We start from the raw sequence: 25,076 nt of genomic DNA on the forward strand, positions 1-25,076 counted from the left end.
TCATACGTTTACACAAGATGGCTGCAAGTGCCTCACCACTCATCAAGGACTTGTAGAAACCCTCTCCTCTTCAAAGTCATACGTTTACACAAGATGGCTGCTTGTGCCTCACCACTATTCTAGGGTCCATAGGTCCCAGGTTCCTCTTCAGAGAAATTTGCTTCCACAAGATGACTGCATGTGCTCACCACTCATAAAGGACTTGTAGGACCCCTATCCTCTTCAGAGGCATACACTTGCACAATATGGCTGCATCTGAAGCACCACTATTCAAGTACCCATAGGAACTAGCTCCTCTTCAGAGGCATATACGTGCACAAGATGGCTGCATGAGCATCACCACTATTCAAGTACACATAGGATCCAGGTTCTCTTCGGAGACATACACTTACACAAGATGGCTGCATGAGCATCACCACTATTCAAGTACCCATAGGATCCAGGTCCTCTTCAGAGACATGCACTTACACAAGATGGCTGCATGAGCATCACCACTGTAGCAAAGTAGGATCTGCTTTTTATTGTTACCCCCACTGTGTTATGCTGTTTCTGACTAGTCTCACTGAGATCCTGCTAACCAGGACCCCAGTCTCTGTGCATTCTCCCCTAAATTGGCTTTGGTAAGTACTTAAGTACCTCCCAGATTGGCTACTGGTGTACCCTTATAAGTCCCCAGTTTACATTACCCAGGTACCCAGGGCATAGGTACACCAGAGGTCTCCCATGGACTGGTGCATGTATTATGCCACCCATGAGAGAGCACTCAAATTGTGACTCCAGGCCTGCCATTGCAGCCTATGTAAGCTGTTGCTCGCACCACTTACTACAGATATAGGTTTCCCTATATCGGTGGTCACTGCACTTAAAACCTAAAAGTCACCCCTAAGGCAGGCCTTTTAATCCTGAAGGCAGGATGCTTCTTTCTAGGTGTGAGGGTGCCCCTGCATGAGCAGGACACCCCTACAACCTTCGGAGTCGATTCTCCTGGGTTGTAGGTACATCAGCCATTGCAACATATAGAGCAGCCATGCGTCATTACGCGATGACCATCTCTAAACTGGCTGTCACAAACTGTCATGTTTGGCATCAAACATGTTGGAATCATGCCTCCCACACCCTGAGACTGCATGAAGGGCACATTTGTTGCCGTGCTTGCATACTCCAGTTCAAAACAGCTCAGGGAGCCATTGGCTGCCGCTCTGGCACGAAACTCGACAAAGGACATGGGAGTATCCGTCCCACTGTCCAGCCTCTGGGAGGGACCCCTGAATCTTCCCAATCCTTTCCATGGGGTACTTAAGGGCTCACCTGTGGGTGGGTCCCTAGATTCGTCGTGGGACAAGATTCAGATCAAGACACCACTTCATCTTCGACCGTCTGGGCACCCTGGACTCTGCTCCGGGCACCTAGAATGCAACTGGGAAGACTCCTCCTGCTCCTCGTCTCATCGTCCTGCTCATCTGCTGCAAGGTCCTTGCCTGTGCTCCATACAGGATCCTTCCAAGGCTTGTGGACATTCAAGACATGAAATGAAATGAAAATGAAATTTGTAAAGCACGAAACATTCACCCGAAGGTGTCAAGACACCTGAAGGAATCTCCCTTGAAGTGAAGGAGACACTTTCCTGCATCTGCAGGCACAGCAACAAAGCTGACCGGTCTGCTGCACCTGGGCACCCACGGACTCCGAAAGGCTCAGCAACACAGGTGATAGTTCTACAACTCTCTCAAGGCCAGCACTCTCTTCTCATCGGTTTTGAAGCCAGTATCCCTCATCAGAACCGTGGGAACCAAATCCCTCTGCACCTCACAGACTTGCGTTGCTAAGGCTTGTTGACTCTCTTCTCCAGAAATCCTCAGGCTCCAAGAAGCTCCAACCCCAAGCATCTACGATGAACAAGATCTTGATCCTCACCACATCTCTTGCACCATGGGTCTGCATCTTTGGTGAGCTGCTCAAGGTCCTCTTGCGACTCCTGTGCCTCCAGCCTGTGGGTCCTCTCTAGGGTCTTCTTTAACTCCAGTGGGCTCCCCTGCTGCTCGGGCCTACTTCAACTCCCCTGCTTGTGGCGAGTTATTTGGACCTTGCTGGTCCTAACTCTGCACCTTTTTCACTTGCCACGTTGTTTGCGGTTGCCAAGGCTTGTTGGTGCTCTCGACGGACACTGACCGTTCAGCTCTTCTCATCCGGCATGGGACAGCTCATGAGTGGCTCCTGGTCTTCCACAGTGTGATCTGGTCCACACAGCTGCAGCTCCAATGTCATCATCAACTCTCCTGCATCACCCAACATCGGTGGGCATTCGTATCCTGGGCCTCCTGGTCACTCCTGAGTGGCATAGACTCTGTCTCTATGCTTGCAGGTACTTCTCAACTTGAATCCACCATTGGGTTCCACTCGACACTTTCACCTTCTTCAACAGCGGCACCTTCCTGAAGTCCTCCATTGAGTTTGACAGAGGTTTCCAATGCCACGTCACACCTATGTACCCAGCTTCCCTGTTGTAAGTATCTTGGTTCCTAGGGTGTTCACTGGTGGGGTGGCTCTCCAACCTTCCTACTTCCACAGGGTTTCTTCAGGGTCCACTGGGAAGGGTCCTTCTTCTTTAAAATTTCAACCGGGACTTACCCATTGACTTGAATTGAGTTCCCACACTGCACATGGCCTCTGTGGGGCTCCTGGTTACTTACCTCTGGTGGTTCCTTGGGTCCCCCAAAAAACTGAAGAGGGTCCCTGAGGTTCTGGGTAAAGGGAGAGGAGAGCAGGGAAATACCAGAAACAAACACAGAAACCTCTCCCTAACCATTAATTAGTCAATAGGTCATAGATCCCGAATAAGAAAGCAGCATCATTGTCCCACAGAACAGTTATTTATAAAGTAATTTTTATTATTATTGTTGTATCAAAAGATATAATTTTTATGAAAGTATACGTAAATTCATTTATGTAGAAACAACAAACATTCTTAATTCAAAAGCAGAAAGACCCCAAAGTGAGAACAATACAAAAATACAAAAAATTTAAAGACACAATATAACACCACACATCACACAACCTTCAATCATCCCATACACAACCCAACAGAGCAAGACATAACATAATTATGGGACACTGACTTACAAAAAACAGAAAACAATTACCTTATACATTACACATAAATAATTATGATATGCAACATACACAGAATAATTTCAAGACTGAGAACAGCGCCGACGCGTGTTTCGGAGTGGAACCTTTTCCCACAGTTCCTTCGTCAGGGCGCAGCTGATACAATTTTGCTTTACGGTCAGAGTTCCGTCAATGGATCAAAAACAATTTATCTAAGACGGTGGCAAGGGGTCTTTGTATCATAACATTCAAGTAGCTAGGATTGTATGAATGCAACACTGAAACAACTTGACAATCCAAGGAATCTCGAATTCCTGAGACCATAATGCAGAGGTCTGCTCTTGGTAGGGAGCTTCACAATCCCCGAAACTATAATGCTAATGAATGAAGAAAACACCACAAGGGGGCTACTCCCTGAAGTAAAAAGGTGCCTATGTGGCCAAGGTCGTGATGATATAAGAAACAAGGGGACAAAAAGAAATACGTAGAATTTGAAATATAAAATATCATGCAGGAGCTGGCACTGTATGCGTCCTGGGCTAGTCAAAGTTAAAGATAGCATGCCATATGGAAACCAGAAACCGGCACTATGCACTTCTTGAATTAGACATGACGGGGCTTAATTAGCCTCACGAGTCACACGAACGGGGAAAGGCATCCTCCGATGGAATCAGCAGATTTCTTGGGTCCCCAACACTTCTACGTCTTCTGGGTCCAGTCTTGACTCAAGTCACGATTCGCATCCCTCTATTTTAGTATATGGTTTGGTCTCCCCCTGGGCGACCACTGGATATTTGTGCTACTTACCTGTTTTTATTGCAAAGTATTATGTGCATTGTGTAATATATATGGGAAGGAGATATCACTGTGTTTTAGTGAGTGACTTATAATAAATACCTATTTTTATAAATACACTGTGTGTTTCTTTTTCACTTAACCTATACCAATAAGATTAAGATCTGGTACAACAAGCTTCTTTACACTCCTTCTGGCCTAAGCCTGAAAGCTGCTTTCCACAGCTACCACATAGAGAGCTTTCTATTGTTGTCTAAGACCACTAAAATCACCATAAGGGTGATAGGACCCAGCTTGTTTCAGAGGTATACACTTACACAAGATGGCTGCATGTGCATCACCACTCTTCAAGGACACGTAGGACCCTTCTCCTTTTCAGAGGTATACACTTACTCAAGATGGCTGCGTCTGCACCACCACTCTTCAAGAACTTGCCGGAACCCACTCCTGTTCAGAGTCATACACTTACTCAAGATGGCTGCTTGTGGATGCCAACTCTTCGAGGACCGGTAGGACCCAGCTCTTCAGAGGTATACACATACACAAGAAGGCTGCGTATGCACCACCACTCGTCGAGGACTTGTTGGACCCTTCTCCTCCTCAGATGAACATACTTACACAAGATAGCTGCATGCGCTCTACCACTCTTCAAGGACCACCTAGAGAGACCTGTGCTGTACAGAGAAGCAAGCTTCCTCAGGATGGCTGCACACGCCTCAAGGGCTCATCTGTTTTCCAGCCATGTTTACTCGAAGTCATCCGAGGCAGGCTCTGCTCTTATCACCCAGACTTAGCTCCCTCTTTCGACAGCAGTATTTCTCTTCCACCCATCGATGTGGGGTGTGATCTAGAGGCTAAGATGTTGCTGTGAAACACTCTGGAAGTAGGCATTCCTCAAAGTCAGACCTGTCAATGCTCAGGGAGTTAGCTTTTTCATAAAGTGCCCCAGAAAAAAAGAAATACTCGCTCTGCTTTTGGTGCAGACATGTGTCTGGATTCAGTCTTGCAAACTGTTTGGAAGTTGTCCTCAGCAGGGGCGCTTCCTTCCACCGCCCACCAGCGCTCCAGCAGGGGTGGGGTGCTGGTTACGATTCAATGCATGGTTCTTCCTGAGCCTCTCTGATGGCACTGCTAGGGTATGGTAGTTGTGCCACTTTGAGAGCTCAATTGAGGGATGACACCTCTGACAGCCTACCTGGAGGTGGACAACTCTACCCCCTCCCTCCTGTGCAGGACCCATGGCCCTTCGAGCTGTGCCAAGGCGCAGCAGAGAAGAACCACTCCTGTGCCAGACTACAGGAGGGGGAGGGGGGGGCTTGACAGGCTAAGGGAGGGGAGAAGCAGGAGATTCTATATTAAAATGTAAACACTACTGACCCTAATACAAACATACGTTTATGGTACCACATTTGTGAGCATCCACCCACTGAAACATGACCCTTTGTCCAGAAACGTGCAGAGATGTACTCCAACCAGCGGCTAGAGTAACCTCCCCTCCATGGGCATCCGCAGAAATGTTTTTGGAGGGGGGGGGGTACTTAATTTTAACGTCATCCATCCTCCAACACTTTTTAACAGGGATGTTTTCGGGAGCAGGGGGGCATAGTCAACAAAGGGCAAGTGAAAAATCCAGGGGAGGGCCAAGTGCCCTCCCCCCATCTTGCCTACCCTGCGGATCCCCTTTCCCCCTCCAGGATTGGAAGTGGTCACATCACCCCTGCATTTCCTGGGGGTGAGGGGACCTTTCTTCATGGCGAAAACTGTTTCCCACACAGAGAACATAAAGACATGTACATTCTACATGCACGGGACAATAGGATGCCCTTGGATGTCACATGACATGACTTACATGCTTCTGCCAAAATATGCTCATTTGTAGATCTGGCATGACAGTTCTGCTGTCACCTGACCTTATGTGATTTAACAAAATAAGAGCTTTAAGCAGCACGACTGAGAGAGAGCCTTTAGCTCTGCCCACATGTTCGTTGCCCTGAGTACAGATTTTGATTGGGCAGAAGCTGTGCGCTACCGCTAAAGAGTACTTTTACTGCACATTGGGAGCTTTTACGAAAAATTCACGCAGCGCAGCCTCCCGCCAGGCTGTGCTGCGTTGCACGACAGGGAGGGAGCAGGAGAGCACCATATTTTCAAAGATATAACTCTCTCCTCCCCTTTCCCTTATGCCAGCGCTGATTACATCTGCTGTGCACCGATGGGGAGTGTGTGTGAGTCCAGCAAAGGTTTTGTACAGGAAGGGTACACTTCCTATGCAAAATTCCATGCCTAGACAAGAGGAAAAGCTTTTCCCACTTGGTGTGCGTCCTGCACGGTACAGCGCGCATACAAAGTCGGAAAAGGAAGGAGAAATGAAAGCGGTTTTCCTTCTTTGCACCTAGTTGAAAAGGGCGCAGTTTTCTCACGCTAAACGCAATCTACTGTGTTTAGTAAATTAGCGTGAGAAACCTTGGGTGGTTGCGAGGGAACGCCCATGCACCGCACTTGTCATGCCCCCATGGCACAAAGTAATGTGACCATACCCACCCTTCCCCACCCTTCCCCCTGCTGCTCTCATTCAGCAGCTGCCCCGCCCCCGTCCTGACGAGGATGAAAAATAAAGTGGTATCAATCATATTACCAATTTATTGTTCATCTTTGGGGGTAGCTTAAGTGGGGCGACGCTCCAATTATTGGACCTTTCAGGCTGATTCACAACCGGATGTGGGAGTATGTAAAAGAGTGCCTGTGTAGTGCTGCTTCCGGTGCGCTTGAATGCAGTGAATCGGCTCAAAGAGGATAACATCCTGCATCTAGTTTAGAAAGAAGTATATGACGGCAGAGTTACAAAAATGTCTGAATATCATTGAAATGAAACCGGGGGCCCAGGAACCGTGTGAATAGAAGGGCCTGCATAAGCAGCGAATAAATAACATCCTGAAAACCAATCAGCGGCTTTAGAGCAGCAATTTGTCAAACGTTGTCATCGCGCCATGGCTGCCTTATCGCACAGAGTCTGCGCCCCGGCGCGCGCTGGCAGGTAAGCTGCTTATGTGTTTGTGGTGGTTTGTGAAGCGCGCGCTGTAAGATGTGCAGCCATTAGCAAGGTTTGCAGATGTCGAACAGGAAGACGCTCTCTTCAGAGCTCCGGCAATCTCTAAACACACCGTCTGCTCGCTTCGTCTGAAGTGCTCGTCTCTTGCCGCTTTTTAAAAATGCGTGCATGTCTCTAAGTAGCCAGTGTTATCGTTCTCAGACATAAGCTACCCTGCATTCAAAAGGCATTTGTCCTCCGCGAATGCCGTAGATATGGCCCCACTTCGTTATGTGGAGACAGGTTTAATCCCGGCTTCCCTGTTTGACGAATTGTAAGATCCTGGGCAAATGGCTTTTATCTGCATTTCTGGGCTCCTATTCTGTCCTGTGTTTTGGCAGTCCTGAGAGACAGGCCCGTCACTGTTAATGTGCGAGCCCCAGGTCCGTGACGTCACACTAAACCTGTGAGCTGGGGCTGCAGCTCAGATCTTGGTGCACTTAGGTTCAGGGAGCGCGCGTCCTCTCTGCAGTGGAGAGGCCAGAAACTGTGGTCACTAATGCAAGCAAAACAAATGCCTGGTCCCTATTAAAATAAGGGTCTGACTGGGGTGTGTTGAAGGATTACACCCCTGGACCCGGTGTCACTGCACCTGCTGCACTGATAGCTGCGTCGACTGCTGCTAAGCCTCCAGATTCCCCATGCCACCAGCGATCACTTATTCTTTCTCACCCGTCCTTCCCCCATTTCACACTCTCCTAACATTCCCGTTTCTCTCTTCTGTGCCCCCCTTCTTCTCTTCACCCCTCTCTCCTGTGAGGAAAATGTATTTCTCCTCCTGAGAGGTTTCCCTCCTACACACTCGATTCGACCTTGACATCGATTACATTACATCCATTTTGGCCTTGGACTTTGTGGCGTCATTGGCTGCTGCCTTGTCCTCTGTGACGTCACACTAGGCCTTTCGCTTCGATCTCTGTGACGTAAAACTTAGCCAAAGCTTCGCCCTTTATAATGTCACTTTCTTACTGCTGTATTTTTCCCACTTTGATGCTCTAGTTAGTCTACTGACACGTCTCTTGTGATGTCACACCCGGCTATTGACTCCTACGTCTGTGACATCAAACCCGGTCATTGGATGCTACCTCTGTGATGTCACACACTGTCATGAGCTCATACCCCTGTGATGTCACATCCTGCCATGGGTTTCGACCTCTGTGCGCACATATACATCAGTTGCATTTTGTGGTTGGACACCTCACACTTCTGTTGCACACTGAGGTTTCAGACTTTCACTGCGTACTCCCGTTGCACACTGCATTTCTCTTTTGTACACTGCATGTGCGCATTGCAGACGTTACACCTGCTGCTGCATTCTGCGCACTTCTGTTGTGAACGGCGGTGGTGCACCACACTCCTCCAAAAACACCCGGGCTGATCCCAGTCTGTGGCAACACGTGCCCTCAGTGCCAATGGCTCTTTGCTTCAGCTGATTTTTGAGTCAGTTTAGAAGCTATTGATGGGATCAGAGACCTGCCCATACATTGTTCAATATCAATCAATGGATGGATAACACGTCACATGTCCAGCACATGATCACCAGTGTGTGAATAACAACCGAGACCCTTCCTTTATATTTAAAAATGTATGTGTGTATTTATGCCATAATGCTCTCATTTGCTTTTACAGTACACTGGGGCATATTATTAAAGATCCTTGGGACCCAATGGGTGTGTGTGCTTGCATTCTGCCCCCTAAAGCACTTTGGTGCCACAGGAAGGGGCACGGAAGCTTGGGCAACCCCCTCTGTAATAGAGATCATTCTGTTGCGACATGTGAGCTGGCGCAATCTTAAGGGTGAATTTCCTCATTTGCACGATGTCACGGCCCATGCAACTGAAAAAACACCACGGTCCATATATACTGGCACAAAGCAACGCAGAGCAATGCAAAGTCTTGGGAGGACATTTACTGTCCACCACTAAAGGTGGTTTGTGGTAGAAAAGTACCCTTTTATCAGTGCAAAATCTCTTGTGATGCTCCCTAAATAGGATTGTGTCTTTTGATTGAGAAGGGCTCACATCCCCGTCAACCAAAAACGCAATTTCTAATACAAATTATGATGTACAATGAGCAGTAGGCTATTCTGTATGCAATAAAATTGTTTCATACTTTCAGCTCCGTTTCATTTGTGATGGAGAGTATTGTTTACAAACATGTGGCACTGACATAGGGCGAGCGTTTGCCCCATCACATGCTAATCTAGCCATGGGGCAGTTTGAAAAGCAATTTGTTTGTCACTCTGTTTTGGACAATCATGCGGAGAATATCAAAATTCGAAGCTTTCACACGTATGAGTCGTAATTAATGAGTCGCTTGTGTACCACATCCAAACGAGGCTCCATGCCGACTGAAATATTGGGAAACATAGAAGTGAATAAAATGGTAATCCAGGGATGCCTAAATGTAAACATTCTACTACATTAATAAGGGGATTATGTGATGTGATTATTAGTAAAGAAAGTAGTGAAGTTATATAGATAATTTTAATAGAAAATTACATCTGGCAACTAAATATTGCGTGCATCCATCTGCAATCCCATCTATATTATTGACAGTAGTGGTTAGCAGGGTTTACACGTGCCAAAGAGTACTTTACAAACCCTCAAAATTACATCATAACAGCTCGTGATATGGTTAAAAGATTTTGAGAGAATAACTAAGATTCTGAAATTTTTTAAATGGGGCGTTTAAAATCTGACAATTTGGATACAGAAAATGTAAATTATGGGTGTTGAGACTTGAGAGGAGAACCCTAGTCACAAACAAAATGCAATGAAATTGATCTACAAATGCTCAATTTAGGCTCTAAAATTCATGAGGATTGTCCAAAAACATTATCATGTATTGACTGGTGATAGAGTGTTACGCACAGGTCTATCATAAAGGGCACCTGTTACCTTTTACAGGAAAGAAACTCACATGACTTATTGGCAAGAGGTCTTTTTGATTTCGCTTCAGACTTGGTTAAAAAGTTACAAAATCTTTAAATGTGGAAGTTGCATGGAAAGAGCGTGCACATTTTACCTTCATAGTTGAATTTGTCTTGTTCTTTTGTTTGATTCTATGAGGGGAGCCCAGATAGACAGGCAATATTTTGGGTACCAATACCATAGGAAGAAAGTGATGTCAAGCCCATTGTAAAGAGTCACATGATGGAGACAATAGTTTATGAAGATAGGCAGAGATATGCCGGCATGTCACCTGGTATGTGGCGGCAAAAGGGAGCTTAATACGAGACAACTGGAATCCAAAGTGTTCCTTCCACTGGGCACCTCGAGACGCTGTGGTATGAACATTAATCTTTGTGTTTAATTACAGGAGTGAAACTACAGGTGTTTTCTGGAGTCTGAGCATGGGTTAGGGATAAAGGGCTCTTTCCTGTCCGTTCTGCCTTTCTACCTCTTCCGTCATTTAGCTCTTCGATTCTGCATTTTAACATCAGCCTGTGTACGTATATGTTTATATTTGGTGAATAGAACTCAGGCATTAACCCCTTGCATGCCCGCCCCTTTCCCCGCCCAGTGCCGCGCCTTCCATTAGCGGGCGGAGTTCATGACGAGCTGGACTCGTCATGGGCACAGCGCCACCGCAGCCCATGACGAGTCCAGCTCGTCATGGGCACTGAAGGCGTTAAAGCTTTTTAATATAGTTTCATTTTAGTCTATGAAATGTGATGAGTCATGGTAATAATTTTGCATGTAAACATTTGATGAAGGCAGGGCCGGACTGACTACCGGGCGTTTTGGAATTCTGCCGAGCAGGGGGCTGATTTCACTGCGGTGGGGGCTGATTTCGTTCATGGAGACCTGCGTGTACTTCGAAATAACTAAAGCAAAACGAATTTCGTTCAGTACACGCAGGTCCCCATCAACGAAATCAGCCCCCAGCTCAGCAGCATTCCAAAACGCCCGGTAGTCAGTCCGGCCCTGGATGAAGGCGACAACACTATAATATGAAAGTGACATCACTTCCGGGGCGGAATAACTGTCACTTTCAGTTTGATGGAAGGTATCACATTCTCCTACTGCCCGTGCCCAATAGGCTGTGAGGGCAAGAACCACGGGCTGCATCCTGCACTAACAATCTGACGTCATTGACTGCAGGCCTGCCATCAAACTGCTGTTGTGCCTACACTCCTAATGCATCTGGACACAAGCTTCGGCCACATGGCGCATGCTGTGTGTAAAGGACCCTTGTCCCTTTGCAGAGGCGTGCACCTAGCACACAGACATCCAGCGGCCACAGCCTTCGGCTCTGTGTAGCAGGCTGTGTGCACAAGGCGTGGCGTTTGATAAAACACTGCACTCAGGGCCGTTATTACAAGCGTTTGCAGGACTTGGCCACCGACCATGCCCAACGTGCCACTCGTATGGCTGGTGAACTGGTGGTTAAGCTGCAGGAACCGTATTTTATACATTGTACTTTTTATTCGGTCGATGTGATTTTACCCCATGCAGAGCGCTGCTTCATACCCCGTGGGTCCGATTTTCGCCCCCTTTGCCCGCGCCTTTTCTTGCAAATGTTCCTGTGACCTGACAATGCGAAATGTGGCACATGTGGAACTTTCTTCCCGCAATGGTCGCCCCTGCAGACATTTTAAGCATTTCTTAGCATGTCAGTATTTTACAATCTTGAGCTGGTCCAGGCGGCTCACAGACCTCACCCCTCGTCCACCAATTAAATGTGCCCCCTGGGGAGCCCTGACGGCTGCCACAGCACAATGATGTAGCCCAAAGGTCCATTAATATTTTCAGAAAAGCTATTGAGTACAGTTGGATGACGCCACACACAGGATCCGTTGTGATCCAAGCTCTGTGTTCATGGCACTCTTGGCGTGAATCTTTGCAGCTGTGTTTGCCGCAGCAACGAGCAGAGGCTGGTATGGAACTTTGAATGGAAAATCCCCGTTTGGGCATCCTCCCGCGCGCGCGTAAGTGTGTGTGTGAGAGAGTGTGTGTGTTTGAATATGTGTGTATGCGTTAGAGAGTGTATGTGTGCGCGTGTGCGTGAGAGCGAGGGAGGGTGTGTGTGCTCGTTTGTGTGTGAGAAAGTGATTGTTTGCGTGCGGTACCTTTGTGTGTGCGCGCGCGCTTAGCCTGTTAATGCAAGTGTGGCGATCACAGGATTAGGTTTCAAAGGGTCCGATTCAGCTTTTCATCCCATTTAAAACACTCCAATGAGGGAATTGTTTTCTCTACAACACTAGAAACCGGCAGATCTGCCCAGCAGCCATTGAAGGCATGAAAGTAATAGGTGTAAATCAGGGCTTTAAGTGGGCCGGGTCCTGCCGGTGCTCAGCACCGGCAGTTCTTAAAAGCAGGTACTGAGACGGGTCTCTTTCGGGCTCTCCATTTTTTGCCATGCACAACACTCACATATTCTGTAAGCATGGCAGCCGTTGCCACAGCACCAACTAATGAGTAGGGGAGGGCAGCAGCTGGTGCCACTGCACTCACTAACATCCTGTGTGATGACAGCAGCCGGTGCGACAGCACTCACTCAATAACATATTGTGTGAGGACAGCAGCCGGTGCCACGGCACTTATTAACATCCTGTGTGATGACAGCAGCCGCTGCCACGGCACTCACTAACATCCTGTGTGATGACAGCAGCCGGTGCCACGGCACTTATTATTAACATCCTGTGTGATGACAGCAGCCGGTGCCACGGCGCTTATTAACATCCTGTGTGATGACAGCAGCCGGTGCCACCGCACTGACTCACTAACATCTCATGTGAGGACAGAAGCCGGTGACACTGCACTCACTAACATCTCATGTAAGGACAGAAGCCGGTGACACTGCACTCACTAACATCCTGTGTGATGACAGCAGCCGGTGCGACAGCACCCACTCAATAACATATTGTGTGAGGACAGCAGCTGGTGCCACGGCACTTATTAACATCCTGTGTGATGACAGCAGCCGGTGCCACCGCACTGACTCACCAACATCTTGTGTGGACGGCAGCAGGTGTACAACACTCAGTAGATAACATCTCTTGTGTGAGGACAGCAGCCGGTGCCACGGCACTCACTAACATCCCGTGTGAGGACAGCAGCCGGTGCCACGGCACTCACTAACATCCCGTGTGAGGACAGCAGCCGGTGCCCCCCGCACTCACTAACATCCCATGTGAGGACAGCAGCCGGTGCCACGGCACTCACTAACATCCCGTGTGAGGACAGCAGCCGGTGCCCCCCGCACTCACTAACATCCCATGTGAGGACAGCAGCCGGTGCCACGGCACTCACTAACATCCCGTGTGAGGACAGCAGCCGGTGCCACAGCACTCACTAACATCTTGTGTGAGCACGGAATTCACTAACATAGTGAACAAATGCGCACAACCGCTGAGCGTACTTTTCCGTCTTCGTTTATTTCCTACGCCGCAAATATATACATTATGGTTGCCTAAACAATCGATCTCTTTAAAGAGTTTTAAAGCTTTGAAGGTAAAATGCATAAAGCTAGTAAATATAAATGTATCGCGACATTCGTGGAGCGCCGTGCAGGGCCGTGCATTGCTCTGTGCGCCTTGTTTCGACACGGGGCAGACCGTCTTCAGCACACGTGCACTGCTGGGGCTCGGGGGCACGCCCCTCCCACTGGCATGTAATCTGAAGTCACACAGCACCCCCTCCTCACATGCCTGCCTGCCCGGGTGCCCCTCGGGTGCCCTGCCTCTTCTGGTGCCCTGCCTGCTCGGGTGCCCTGCCTGGTCGAGTGCCCTGCCTGCTCGGGTGCCCTGCATGCTCGGTGTCCTGCCTGCTCCGGTGCCCTGCCTGCTCAAGTGCCCTGCCTGCTCGGGTGCCCTGCCTGCTCGGTGCCCTGCGTGCCCAGGTGCCCTGCCTGCTCCGGTGCCCTGCCTGCTCCAGCGCCCTGCCTGCTCGGATGCCCTGCCTGTTCGGTGCCCTGCCTGCCCGGGTGCCCTGTCTGCTCGGTGCCCTGCCTGCTCCGGTGCCCTGCCTGCTCCAGCGCCCTGCCTGCTCGGATGCCCTGCCTGTTCGGTGCCCTGCCTGCCCGGGTGCCCTGTCTGCTCGGTGCCCTGCCTGCTCCGGTGCCTGCTCGGGTGCTCTGCCTGCTGCGGTACCCAGGTCTCCGAGGCGCAGACGGGCTTCTGTCACCAGCTAGGTCTGGGGACAGATGTGCGAACTGCAGCTCCTGCGCCCTGCCCGCCCGCCCGCCTGCGAGGTTCCCTCATCCGAACCTCAATCACGTAGGATTGCGTAGAGAGAGGGAGGCAGGGGCGAGGGAAGGAGCGAGAGAGCTGCAAAGCTCGCAGGCACCGAGGCACAAGGCAGCTCCGGGGCACCTGCTGCACAGAGCTACAGGGGACCGCTGCACCTGCTGCACAGAGCTATAGGGGGCGCTGCACCTGCTGCACCGAGGTATAGGGGGCGCTGCACCTGCTGCACCGAGGTATAGGGGGGCGCTGCACCTGCTGCACCGAGGCACACGGGACCACTGCACCTGCTGCACCGAGGCACACGGGACCACTGCACCTGCTGCACCGAGGCATACGAGGCCCCCGCTGCACCGAGGCTTACGGGGCCCCTGCATCGAGGCACACGGGACCCCTGCATCGAGGCACACGGGACCCCTGCATCGAGGCACACGGGACCCCTGCATCGAGGCACACGGGACCCCTGCATCGAGGCACACGGGACCCCTACTGCAACGAGGGATAGGGGACCCCTGCACCCGCTGCACCAAGGCATACGGGACCCCTGCACCTGCTGCACCAAGGCATACGGGACCCCTGCACCCGCTGCACCAAGGCATACGGGACCCCTGCACCTGCTGCACCAAGGCATACGGGACGCCTGCACCTGCTGCACCGAGGCATACGGGACCCCTGCACTTGCTGCACCGAGGCATAGGGGACCCTGCAGCTGCTCCACCTTAGCAGCAAGGCACCCTGCAGCCTACCTCCTCTGCCTCTCAACACCAAGGCGCCCAGAATCTGCCAAACCTTCCATGTCCATCCATCCTCTGCTTCCATTCCTCGGAGTGACCATGCTCACCCTATTCCCCACTTCCACCCCTTTATGGATCTCTGGTGCCCACCTTACCTGCCCGTGCCCCACATGAGAGGAAGGACCAGCCCCTTCCCGGAAGAAGCCACCGTGGGCACCAGGAGCCGGGGAGCCCCCCGCACAGAAGAGGGCCTGGTGAGGGCACTAGCATGCTAACTGAGGCTGGGGCAAGTCTGGACCAGATGGAAGTGCCCGTCCCCGTGCCATCTCCGGAGGGGGTGGTGAAGAGTGGCAGGTGGTCGCTACTGGTGGCCACTGAGTAACTCAATGAACGCTAAGGTCAGCGGCTATCTGAGGAGCTCACCCCTGCTGCCCTCTTCCTGCCCAGTGGGGTCCTCCCTCTCACTCAGGACCAAAGCCCCTCCGCCCGAGTCAGACCACCATGCCACTGCATCTCGACCGAAACGTACCCAAGACCACAAATCTGCCTCGTCTGGTGTCTTCCACAATATATGCCAACATGCCTGATTCCTTGCTGCCTAGCGCTAGGATGTAAAAACTTTATTTTTGTTTCTTGTTTTCAAAAAGTCTTTAATTTTTGTACAACCTGTTTTAAAAGGAGCCATTACCCAATATTTTGAGCAATATTATCTTGAGTGCCATTGGTTGGATCACTGCCATAGAAGACTGTTGGAGTTGAAGCCGTACACTGTGAGTGCGTCATCGCCGAAGAGCTGCACATCGCCTATGCCAGAAGTGGACCAATCACACCTCTTTCTGCTCCCTTTGGAGTCCACTTACAAAAAAACAAAAACAACAAGCAATCGACCAACTTGTAGACAGGAAGCTGATCCCAGGGAAGGTGCTCTGAAGTGGAAGGGATTGCATCGATCTACCTGAACTTGGGCTCAGACAAGCCTGGGTCAAACCAGACCATTCCATACCTGCATCCTGGGAGCTGCTGGGGTGGCCCTGGAAGCCCCAAAGGTTCTGTCTCAGTGGAGGGTTCACAATTCACAGCTGAAGGCACCCGACCATCTCACTCATTTAGGTCCAAGAAACCTTAGTGAACCAGTTGAATCTGCCTCCTCTTTTCCACCTCCTGTTGTGTCCTACGTGGCTTTCGAGGTGCCGGGTAACCCCCCCCCACTCACTTTAATCCACTGCTTACCAACAGCTATGCACCCCGATGAGGCCTTGCCTCTAGGTTGTTGATGGGCCCAAGGGCTCCTGGGAGGGCCCCCAGCTTCTTGGCCCTATGATGAATGAGACCAGAGTTGTGTTCGCTTGTATCCTTCACATGCTGGAGATATGAGGTTTTGGGCTGTTTGACCAACCCCTGGCTGTGGCCCATCAGGATTATGTTCTGATTGCCGGGTATTCTTCTGCACACTCCACTCCATGAGCCACAAGGCTTCCCTTCTATCCACATCTGAGGAAATTGATTGGATTGCCGTCAACTAAACTTTAGGGACATTGACCTAAGTGGGGTCCCCACTAGGGGGCACCCAACAAACGGCTAGAATCAATAAAGGTGGCGACCAAGATGGCAGCCGCCATTGCCAGCTCACTGATCCGCCAGAAGCGGCAGGCCAGGGAGCAGAACAGTGACCGTGTGTCCACCTCGAAGCGTAGGACCAGTCCCAGCAAGGATGGGCGGTCCCTGTGTGAAAGACATATGCTTGGGGTCTTCAGCAAGGTGCGCTTCTGCAGCGGAAGGAAGAGGCCGGTCAGGCGGAGACCAGGTGAGTGTGCATCCTTCCACTAATGCATGCGGGATGATGGATTCTGATTGTGTCTCCTTTCCTCTATTGCAAGGGTCATTCAGATATTGGGCAGTGAGAGCTGACAAGGTCCCTCGGGAACAGTGTTTGACGAACATGAACTCGGTAATGTTGTTTTATAGGTTGTCACTTACTGTGTCATCTCCAACCAGCCTCAGGTTTCTGGATCCTCAACAATGTTTACACCAAATCCACAGCTATCCTTAAAATCCAGGAGTTTCACACCACATGGGTCACAGCCCAGCTGGCCATGTGTTTCAGATCCCTTCAAACTGCACAGAGGGTCTCTATTAACCACAGTTTCAACCAGCCTTGAGCTCCCCTTGTCCTCCACAAGACAAATCTCCACTACCCTTGAGTACCAGTTTTGTCCACAACACATGGGGTGCATCTCTAGCCAGCCTCCAGTCCCACCATCCCTCAAAATATATGGATTACGCCTCCAGCCAGATTTAAGATCCAGTGTTCCTGACCAATCATGACCTGAATACCCATCCGACTTATGTTTCCACATCTCCAATAGGGTGGACATGAAACAGGTCTCCAGGCATCCTCACGTGTCACTGCCCCAAAGGTAAAGGACCACATACAAGCCATTACATAAAATAATATAATGTACACAGCTACAACCAGCTTTCAGCTCAATTGCCCCTGCTGTATATTGACCACATATACTGCTGGCCTCCCTAGCCATGTCGCCCACAAGCCATTAAGCATATCACAAAAAGCATCACAGTCAGTGACTCCAGCAAAGCATGGACCAATTCTACAAAGATATTGGGTGACCGTGTCCCAAACAAAACATGGACCTCATCTCCAATGAACTGTGAGTCCCATTGTCTGCAACAACACATGGACTGCATATCCAATGAACTGTGAGTCCCATTGTCTGCAACAACACATGGACCTCATATCCAATTAATCCCAGTGTCTCCAACAACACGTGGATGATGTCTTCAATCAATTGTACGTTCTAGTGTCTCTCACAACATATGGACCACATCTCCAATCAATTGTGAGTCCTAGTGTCTCGAAACAACTTATTTACATGTGCAACAAACTTAAGTCCTGGTGCCTCTAACAAAACATAGGTCATATCTCCAATCAATTGTGAGTTCCAGTGCCCCCAGCAACACATGAACCACATCTCCAAGCAATATTGTGTCCCGGTGTCTCTAACAAAAGATGCACCACATCTCCTACAAACCTTGCACCCCAGGAACCCAAACAAGGTGTCAGGCACATCTCCAACCAACCATGAGTCATATTGTATCCCCCAAAACATAGACCATATCTGTATTCAATCTTGAAACTCAGTGTCTCCAACAACACATGAACCACATCATCAGTCAATCGTGAGTCCCAATGTCTGCAACAACATATGGATTACATCTCCAATCAATCATAAGTCCCATTGTCTCCAACATCACATGGACCACATCTCCAATCAATCGTAAGTGCCAGTGTCTGCAACGACACATGGACCTAATCTCCAATGAATTGTGAGCCCCAGTATCTCCAGCAACACATGGACCTGATCTTTAATTAATCATGAGTCCCAGTGTCTCCAACAACACATAGACCTCATCTCCAATCAACAACCGTGAGTACCAATTTCTCCAACAACACATGAACCTCATATCCAATCAGTTGTGAGTCCCACTGTCACCAACAACACATGGACATCATCTCCAATCAACTGTGAGTCCCAGTATCTCCAATAATACATAGACCTCATCTCCAATCAATCATGAGTCCCAGTGTCTTCTACAACAAATGGGCCTCATATCCAATCAATTGTGAGTCTCAGAGTGTCCAACAACAAATGGACATTATCCCCAATCAATTGTGGGTCCCAGTGTCTCCATCAACACATAGAGCTCCTCTCCAATGAATCATGAGTCCCAGTGTCTCCAATAACACATAGACCTCATCTCCAATCAATTGTGAGTCTCAGGGTCTCCAACAACAAATGGACTTCATCTCCAATCAATTGTGAGTCTCAGGGTCTCCAACAACAAATGGACTTCATCTCCAATCAATTGTGAGTCCCAGTGTCTCCAATAACACATAGACCTCATCTCCAATCAATTATGAGTCCCAGAGTCTCCAACAACAAATGGACTTCATCTCCAATCAATTGTGAGCCCCAGTGTCTCCAACAACACACAGACATCATCTCCAATCAGCCATGAGTCCCAGTAACTCCTACAACACATGGACCTCATATCCAACCAATCATGAGTCCCAGTGTTTCCTACAACACATGGACCTCATATCCAATCAATTGTGAGTCCCAGTATCGCCAACAACAAATGGACCTCATCTCCAATGAATCCCAGTGTCTCCATCAACACATGGACCACATCTCTAAGCCCCAGTGTCTCCAACAACAAATGGACCTCAGAACCAATCAGTTATGAGTCCCAGTGTCTCCAACAACACATGGACCACATCCCCAATCAATTGTGAATCCCAGTGTCTCCAAAAACTCATGGATCACATCTATCTTCCCCAGTGTCTTCAACAACAAATTAACCTAATCTGTTATCAGTCTCCAACAACAAATGGACCCTATGTCCAATCAATTGTGAGTACCAGTGTCTCCAACAACACATGGACGACATCCCCAATCAATTGTGAATCCCAGTGACTCCAAAAACACAGATCACATCTCTCTTCCCCAGTGTCTGCAACAACAAATTAACCTCATCTCCAATCAGTCTCCAACTACAAATGGACCTCATGTCCAATCAGTTGTGAGTCCCAGTGTCTCCAACAACACATGGATCACATTATCACTAATCAGTCTTGAAGACCAGTGTCACAAAGTACACATAGACCACAACTCCTACTTGAGTCCCAAGGTTACACAAAAGGCATAGGGCCCCTTTGCAAACTTCATTGACTCACAGTGTCTCCAGCCTTACATGGGGCCCATCTCTAAACAGCCTTTAGTCTCAGGGTCTCCTAGAATTCAGAGCACACTCCTGCAACCAACATTAATGTTCCCGCGGCCACCCTAGACTACATATCACCGGGACCCTGAGAAATATAGGGTGTCCATACCATAGAAGAAGGTGTCTCTACTCAGTGTTCAAGTAGTGTACCCCCTAACCTCCCACCCCTTCCTCGGTGCGCTGTGGGTGTCTCTTCCCAGCACACCCAATAGTAAAAGTCGTCTCTCTCCAGTGTTCAAATACTGTACCCTCTAACCTCTCATCCCATCCTCTGTGTGTCTCTTCTCAAGCCCCCAGGGCGTGAGATATCCTTTTACACAGCCCTCCGTGCAGTGAGAGACACCTCTCACCGCCCCCTCCTTCTAGCGCCTCTGATAGCGCCTTTGCTTTGGGGAGAGACACATTTAACTGCTGTGAGAGACATATATGGCTACCAAGTGTGAAGCGGATGACGCCGGGGAGGTGTGAGACAGTCGGCACTAGGGGTGGGCGGAATTTGCGGAATTAACCTTCGCAAATTATCGCGAGAATGTTTAAAATTATCGCAAACAAGCAGAAATATCGCGAAGATGCGGAAGTTTTTTTCCGGCACGTTCGCGAGATTTTCTGCATGGTTGCGGGTCGCCAACTTACCCATGTGGTTGCTTGCGGGCGCGGCCATCTTGTTTTGAGTTGTTCTCGCGGTGCATGATCGCGAGAAGAAAGACGTGATCGCGCGACGCATGACGTCACTGCGGGCGCGAACTGTCGCGAGACAGCGCAAATGGCTAAAAACAATACAACATCTCATGGAGAACACGACCTGATCAAGAAAACTTGTCAGCGAACGCAGGGATTCAGGTAAGGCGATCGCGCGCGCGCGAGAATGTATCATTTTACAGCGCGAGCAAGAAACAAATTATCGCCAAGCTGCGGAAACCGGAATTTTTGACATTTTCGCGCTCTCCGCGGAACGCAAAAATGTCAAATTATCGCAATTTCCGCGAACGGAACGAAATTTTTGCCCAGGCCTAGTCGGCACCTGTGCCTTGGAGTGAGACCCCTTTAAGTACTGCGAAAGACTGGAAAGTGACAGACGGAAGCTCTAGAGACAAGCTACATTACCGATGGAAGGGGGTGGGAGAGACACACATTATTGGCGGGGGCGTCTATGAGGTGAGGATAACGGAGAACTTTCACTAAGTGGGGGGGGAAGGGGGCTGAGGAGAAGTCACTTCTGGAGAAGACAGGAGTGAGGCAGAAGAGATACCCTCGGGCACAGTAGGAGACAGGGCAGAGAAACTGGTAAGAGAGGCCGTACACTGGAGGGGCGGGCTGCACTACTGATGGTACGGAGAAGAGACACCCTCGGCCACAGTAGGAGGCAGAGCAGAGACACTGTACAGTGCTGTTGGAGAGCTTGATACAGATGACGTCACTATAAAGGCGAAGGGTCCGACTACACTGAGGTAGTCAGCCATGGGCTAAACGGTAGAGAGACACCTTGCACTCTTTAATGAGACAGTGGAGTGTCATCCAGTGCTAGTGAAAGGAGAGACACGTCTATGACTCCTCTGCAGGGGGTTTAAGAGATCACACCGACTGCCTCACACCTCCCCAGAGTTTTCACCTTCATCCTTGGTAGCCATAGATGTCTCTCGCAGCATTTAAAGGGGTACCCCACAGGGCCCAGGTGCCGACTGTCTGACACTCCCCAGCGTCCTCAAATTCACCCTTGGTAGCCACACAGGGCTTTAAGTGGGCCGGGTCTCACCGGGTCTGAGCACCGTCATTTTTTTAAAGGGGGCCTCGAAACGGGTCTCTATCGGTCTCTGTTTTGTGCCCTGGCACAGACGGACTGCAGTGACAGCAGGCACAGCGATGTGCGCTGTTCACACTGCTCACTTCTCACTAGTAGAGAAGTTACGGCATGACGTCATGACAGGTGAGCCTTGTAGGGGAAGGGAAATCCTTTAAAGAGTCCTTCTCTCTCTGGATTTCCCCTCTCTTTTTGAAACTGGGGAGCAGCAACATTGTGGTGGTGTCACCAGGGCTTTAAGTGGAAGCTTTTTTCAATATTATATACAAGCCATAATTGCTGCTTATGTATCTTATTTAACTAACAACCATTGACAAAGCCAATAGTCCTGGCTTGTTGTAGGTCTATTTGTTACTTCTTACATTATATATCTGGATGCAATGACGGAAACAGCAACATACGAGTCCGGGGGCACACTATGCTAAGCACAGATCTTTAGCTTACTTACGAGCTTTTAAGCCACGCCCTTAATTACATTAGTCACGCCCCTTTGAGAGACCCCCTAGTGTTTTTCATCCCACTTAAAGCCCCGTAGCCACAGATGTCTCTCAGAGTGCAGTAGGGTCTCGTTCGTGGCAGTCAATGATGCCCCTGACCAGGCTGAGTGCAGTGTCTCCCCTCTGGCCCCCCAACCGTGAGACATGCACAGCCCATCGTTCTCCCTAGCCCCTACCAGTGTAGGATGTCACCCCAGATATACAGGTCCCTGTCTCTAGTCCCCCATAGAAGCTATGAGTGTCTCTCTCTTCTCTATGACGGAGGGTGTCTCTAAGCAGATCTCTCCTACGCCCCCACGGCGAGGGTGTCTCTCTACAGCCTCTCTGCCGTATCTCCATGCTAAGTGTGTCTCTCTTGACGCTCTAAACACAGAATGTCTCGCCCCGGACATCCCATTGCGAGTGTTTCTCGTTATACCCCATCCATGCTACGGGTGTCTCTCCCAGTGCCCCCCCCCTACCGCCCCCCCATGCTAAGGAAGTTAGCCCCAGCTTCCCACCCCGATGCTGAGGGGTCTCTCCTGACAGGTAGCAAAGGAAGACAACCTGTCTCATACACCCCATGGCAAGGGGGGTCTCTCTTTGGACTCACTCCCTGCTACCGATTTATTTTTTGTGCCCTCTTGCCTACTGTTTCTCTTCCCAGCACCCCCCCCCCCCCCCCACTGTACGCCTGCTCCCCAATCCTTCCTCTGCAGACGGGTCCCCCCGCCTCTCACCGATGCTGGACGTCTCTCTGCCGCTGGATGGTGCAGGGACCACCCCAGAGTGACTGTTGTACAGTGTCTCTCCCACGCCCTTTAGGTCACCCCCTCCTCGACAGGTCCAGGCTGTCTCGACCAATCTTCCACTGTGCAGGTCGTCTCTCCCATGCTCCCTTGAGGGCAAGGTGCCCCCCCCCCATTCCACGGTGAAAGTGGGTCTCTCCAAGGGTTCACAGTGCACGGTGCTGTCTCACATTTCTAGAGGGCACGGCGTGCCTCCCTGTTCTTCCAGCGTGCAGACTGGGTGTGTCTCTGTCCTTTCACAGTGCAGTGTGGGTGTGTCTCTGTCATTCACACTGCAGGGTGGTTGTGTCTCTGTTCTTCCATAGTACAGGGTGGTTGTGTCTCTGTTCTTCCACAGTACAGGGTGGGTGTGTCTCTGTTCTTCCATAGTACAGGGTGGTTGTGTCTCTGTTCTTCCACAGTACAGGGTGGGTGTGTCTCTGTTCTTCCATAGTACAGGGTGGTTGTGTCTCTGTTCTTCCACAGTGCACTCTGGGTGTGTCTCTCCTTTCTGTCACAGTGCAGGATGGGGATGTCTCTCCTTTCTGTCACAGTGCAGGCTGGGTGTGTCTCTCCTTTCGGTCACAGTGCAGGCAGGGTGTGTCTCTCCTTTCTGTCACAGTGCAGGCTGGGTGTGTCTCTCCTTTCTGTCACAGTGCAGGCTGGGTGTGTCTCTCCTTTCGGTCACAGTGCAGTCTGGGTGTGTCTCTGTTCTTCCACAGTGCAGTCTGGGTGTGTCTCTCCTTTCTGTCACAGTGCAGGCTGGGTGTGTCTCTCCTTTCGGTCACAGTGCAGGCAGGGTGTGTCTCTCCTTTCTGTCACAGTGCAGGATGGGGCTGTGGTCATTCTTTCACATCGCCGGGTGGGTGTGTAGTGTCTCTTTACACTTCCACAGTCCAAGGTGGTTGAGTCTCTAGTTTTCCACCACGTAGGGTGGGCCCCTCTTCTGCTGCGTCCCACGCGAACATCTCTCCCCTCAGCCCCACCCTAATCCCATGGAGTGTAGGGCCCCGCTCCTCGGGGCCCCGTGCAGGGCGAGGCACCTCGTCCGACAGGGATGCGTGCATGCTCAGCCTCTCAACCCCTCTAATGCAGGCTGAGCCCCTGTGTCCCGGTGCCCGGAGTCCTCTTCAGTCACCCCTAACTCCCTCTCCCAGGGTTTGTGTAACACCTCAGCCCCCAGTAAAGGGTCTATCACAAGCCCCCTCCACCACCCCAGGGCACGCGTATTTCTTCTCTTCCATCCAGAGCCGGCAATGTTTCAACAGCTCCTCGGTGCAAGATCTATTTCATCAGCCCCTCCACCACCCCCTCATGTCTGGATGCATCTTGTACGCCCCACAATACAGGGTGTGCCCCCTCAGACCCCAGGGCAGGGTGGGTGTCCTCTGGCCCCCAGATCAGGGTGTGTCTCTTCTGATACCCTGTGCAGTGTGGGTGTCCTCTGGCCCCCAGATCAGGGTGTGCACCCTCAGACCCCAGGGCAGGGCGGGTATCCTCTGGCCCCCAGATCAGGATGTGCACCCTCAGACCCCAGGGCAGGACGGGTGTCCTCTGGCCCCCAGATCAGGGTGTGCACCCTCAGACCCCAGGGCAGGGCGGGTGTCCTCTGGCCCCCAGATCAGGGTGTGCACCCACAGACCCCAGGGCAGGGCGGGTGTCCTCAGGCCCACAGATCAGGGTGTGCACCCTCAGACCCCAGGGCAGGGCGGGTGTCTTCTGGCCCCCAGATCAGGGTGTGCACCCTCAGACCCCAGGGCAGGGCGGGTGTCCTCAGGCCCCCAGATCAGGGTGTGCACCCTCAGACCCCAGGGCAGGGCGGGTGTCCTCTGGCCCCCAGATCAGGGTGTGCACCCTCAGACCCCAGGGCAGGGCGGGTGTCCTCTGGCCCCCAGATCAGGGTGTGCACCCTCAGACCCCAGGGCAGGGCGGGTGTCCTCAGGCCCCCAGATCAGGGTGTGCACCCTCAGACCCCAGGGCAGGGCGGGTGTCCTCTGGCCCCCAGATCAGGGTGTGCACCCTCAGACCCCAGGGCAGGACGGGTGTCCTCTGGCCCCCAGATCAGGGTGTGCACCCTCAGACCCCAGGGCAGGGCGGGTGTCCTCTGGCCCCCAGATCAGGGTGTGCACCCTCAGACCCCAGGGCAGGGCGGGTGTCCTCAGGCCCACAGATCAGGGTGTGCACCCTCAGACCCCAGGGCAGGGCGGGTGTCTTCTGGCCCCCAGATCAGGGTGTGCACCCTCAGACCCCAGGGCAGGGCGGGTGTCCTCAGGCCCCCAGATCAGGGTGTGCACCCT

General features: G+C 51.0%; 1 protein-coding gene across 5 annotated transcripts in view; it reads left to right on the forward strand.

The window, feature by feature from the left end:
- The window catches only part of FGF12 (fibroblast growth factor 12), a 909,266-nt gene that overhangs the window by 456,301 nt on the left and 427,889 nt on the right, over nt 1-25,076 (forward strand). Inside the window, exon 1 of one of the 5 annotated variants that reach the window (XM_085635866.1) lies at nt 6,675-6,937. The exons of 3 other annotated variants lie outside the window; for them this stretch is intronic. Coding sequence is in view for 1 of the 2 variants with exons in the window: in XM_085635862.1 (XP_085491988.1) it covers nt 16,520-16,718 (199 nt within the window). In the remaining variant the exon portion in view is untranslated. Of the gene's footprint in view, nt 1-6,674; nt 6,938-13,687; nt 16,719-25,076 lie in introns of those variants that run through there. One more of the 5 variants, XM_085635862.1, reaches the window with a different exon arrangement.

The sequence above is a fragment of the Triturus cristatus genome, chromosome 11, assembly GCF_964204655.1.
Source record: "Triturus cristatus chromosome 11, aTriCri1.1, whole genome shotgun sequence".
Lineage (NCBI taxonomy): Eukaryota > Metazoa > Chordata > Amphibia > Caudata > Salamandridae > Triturus > Triturus cristatus.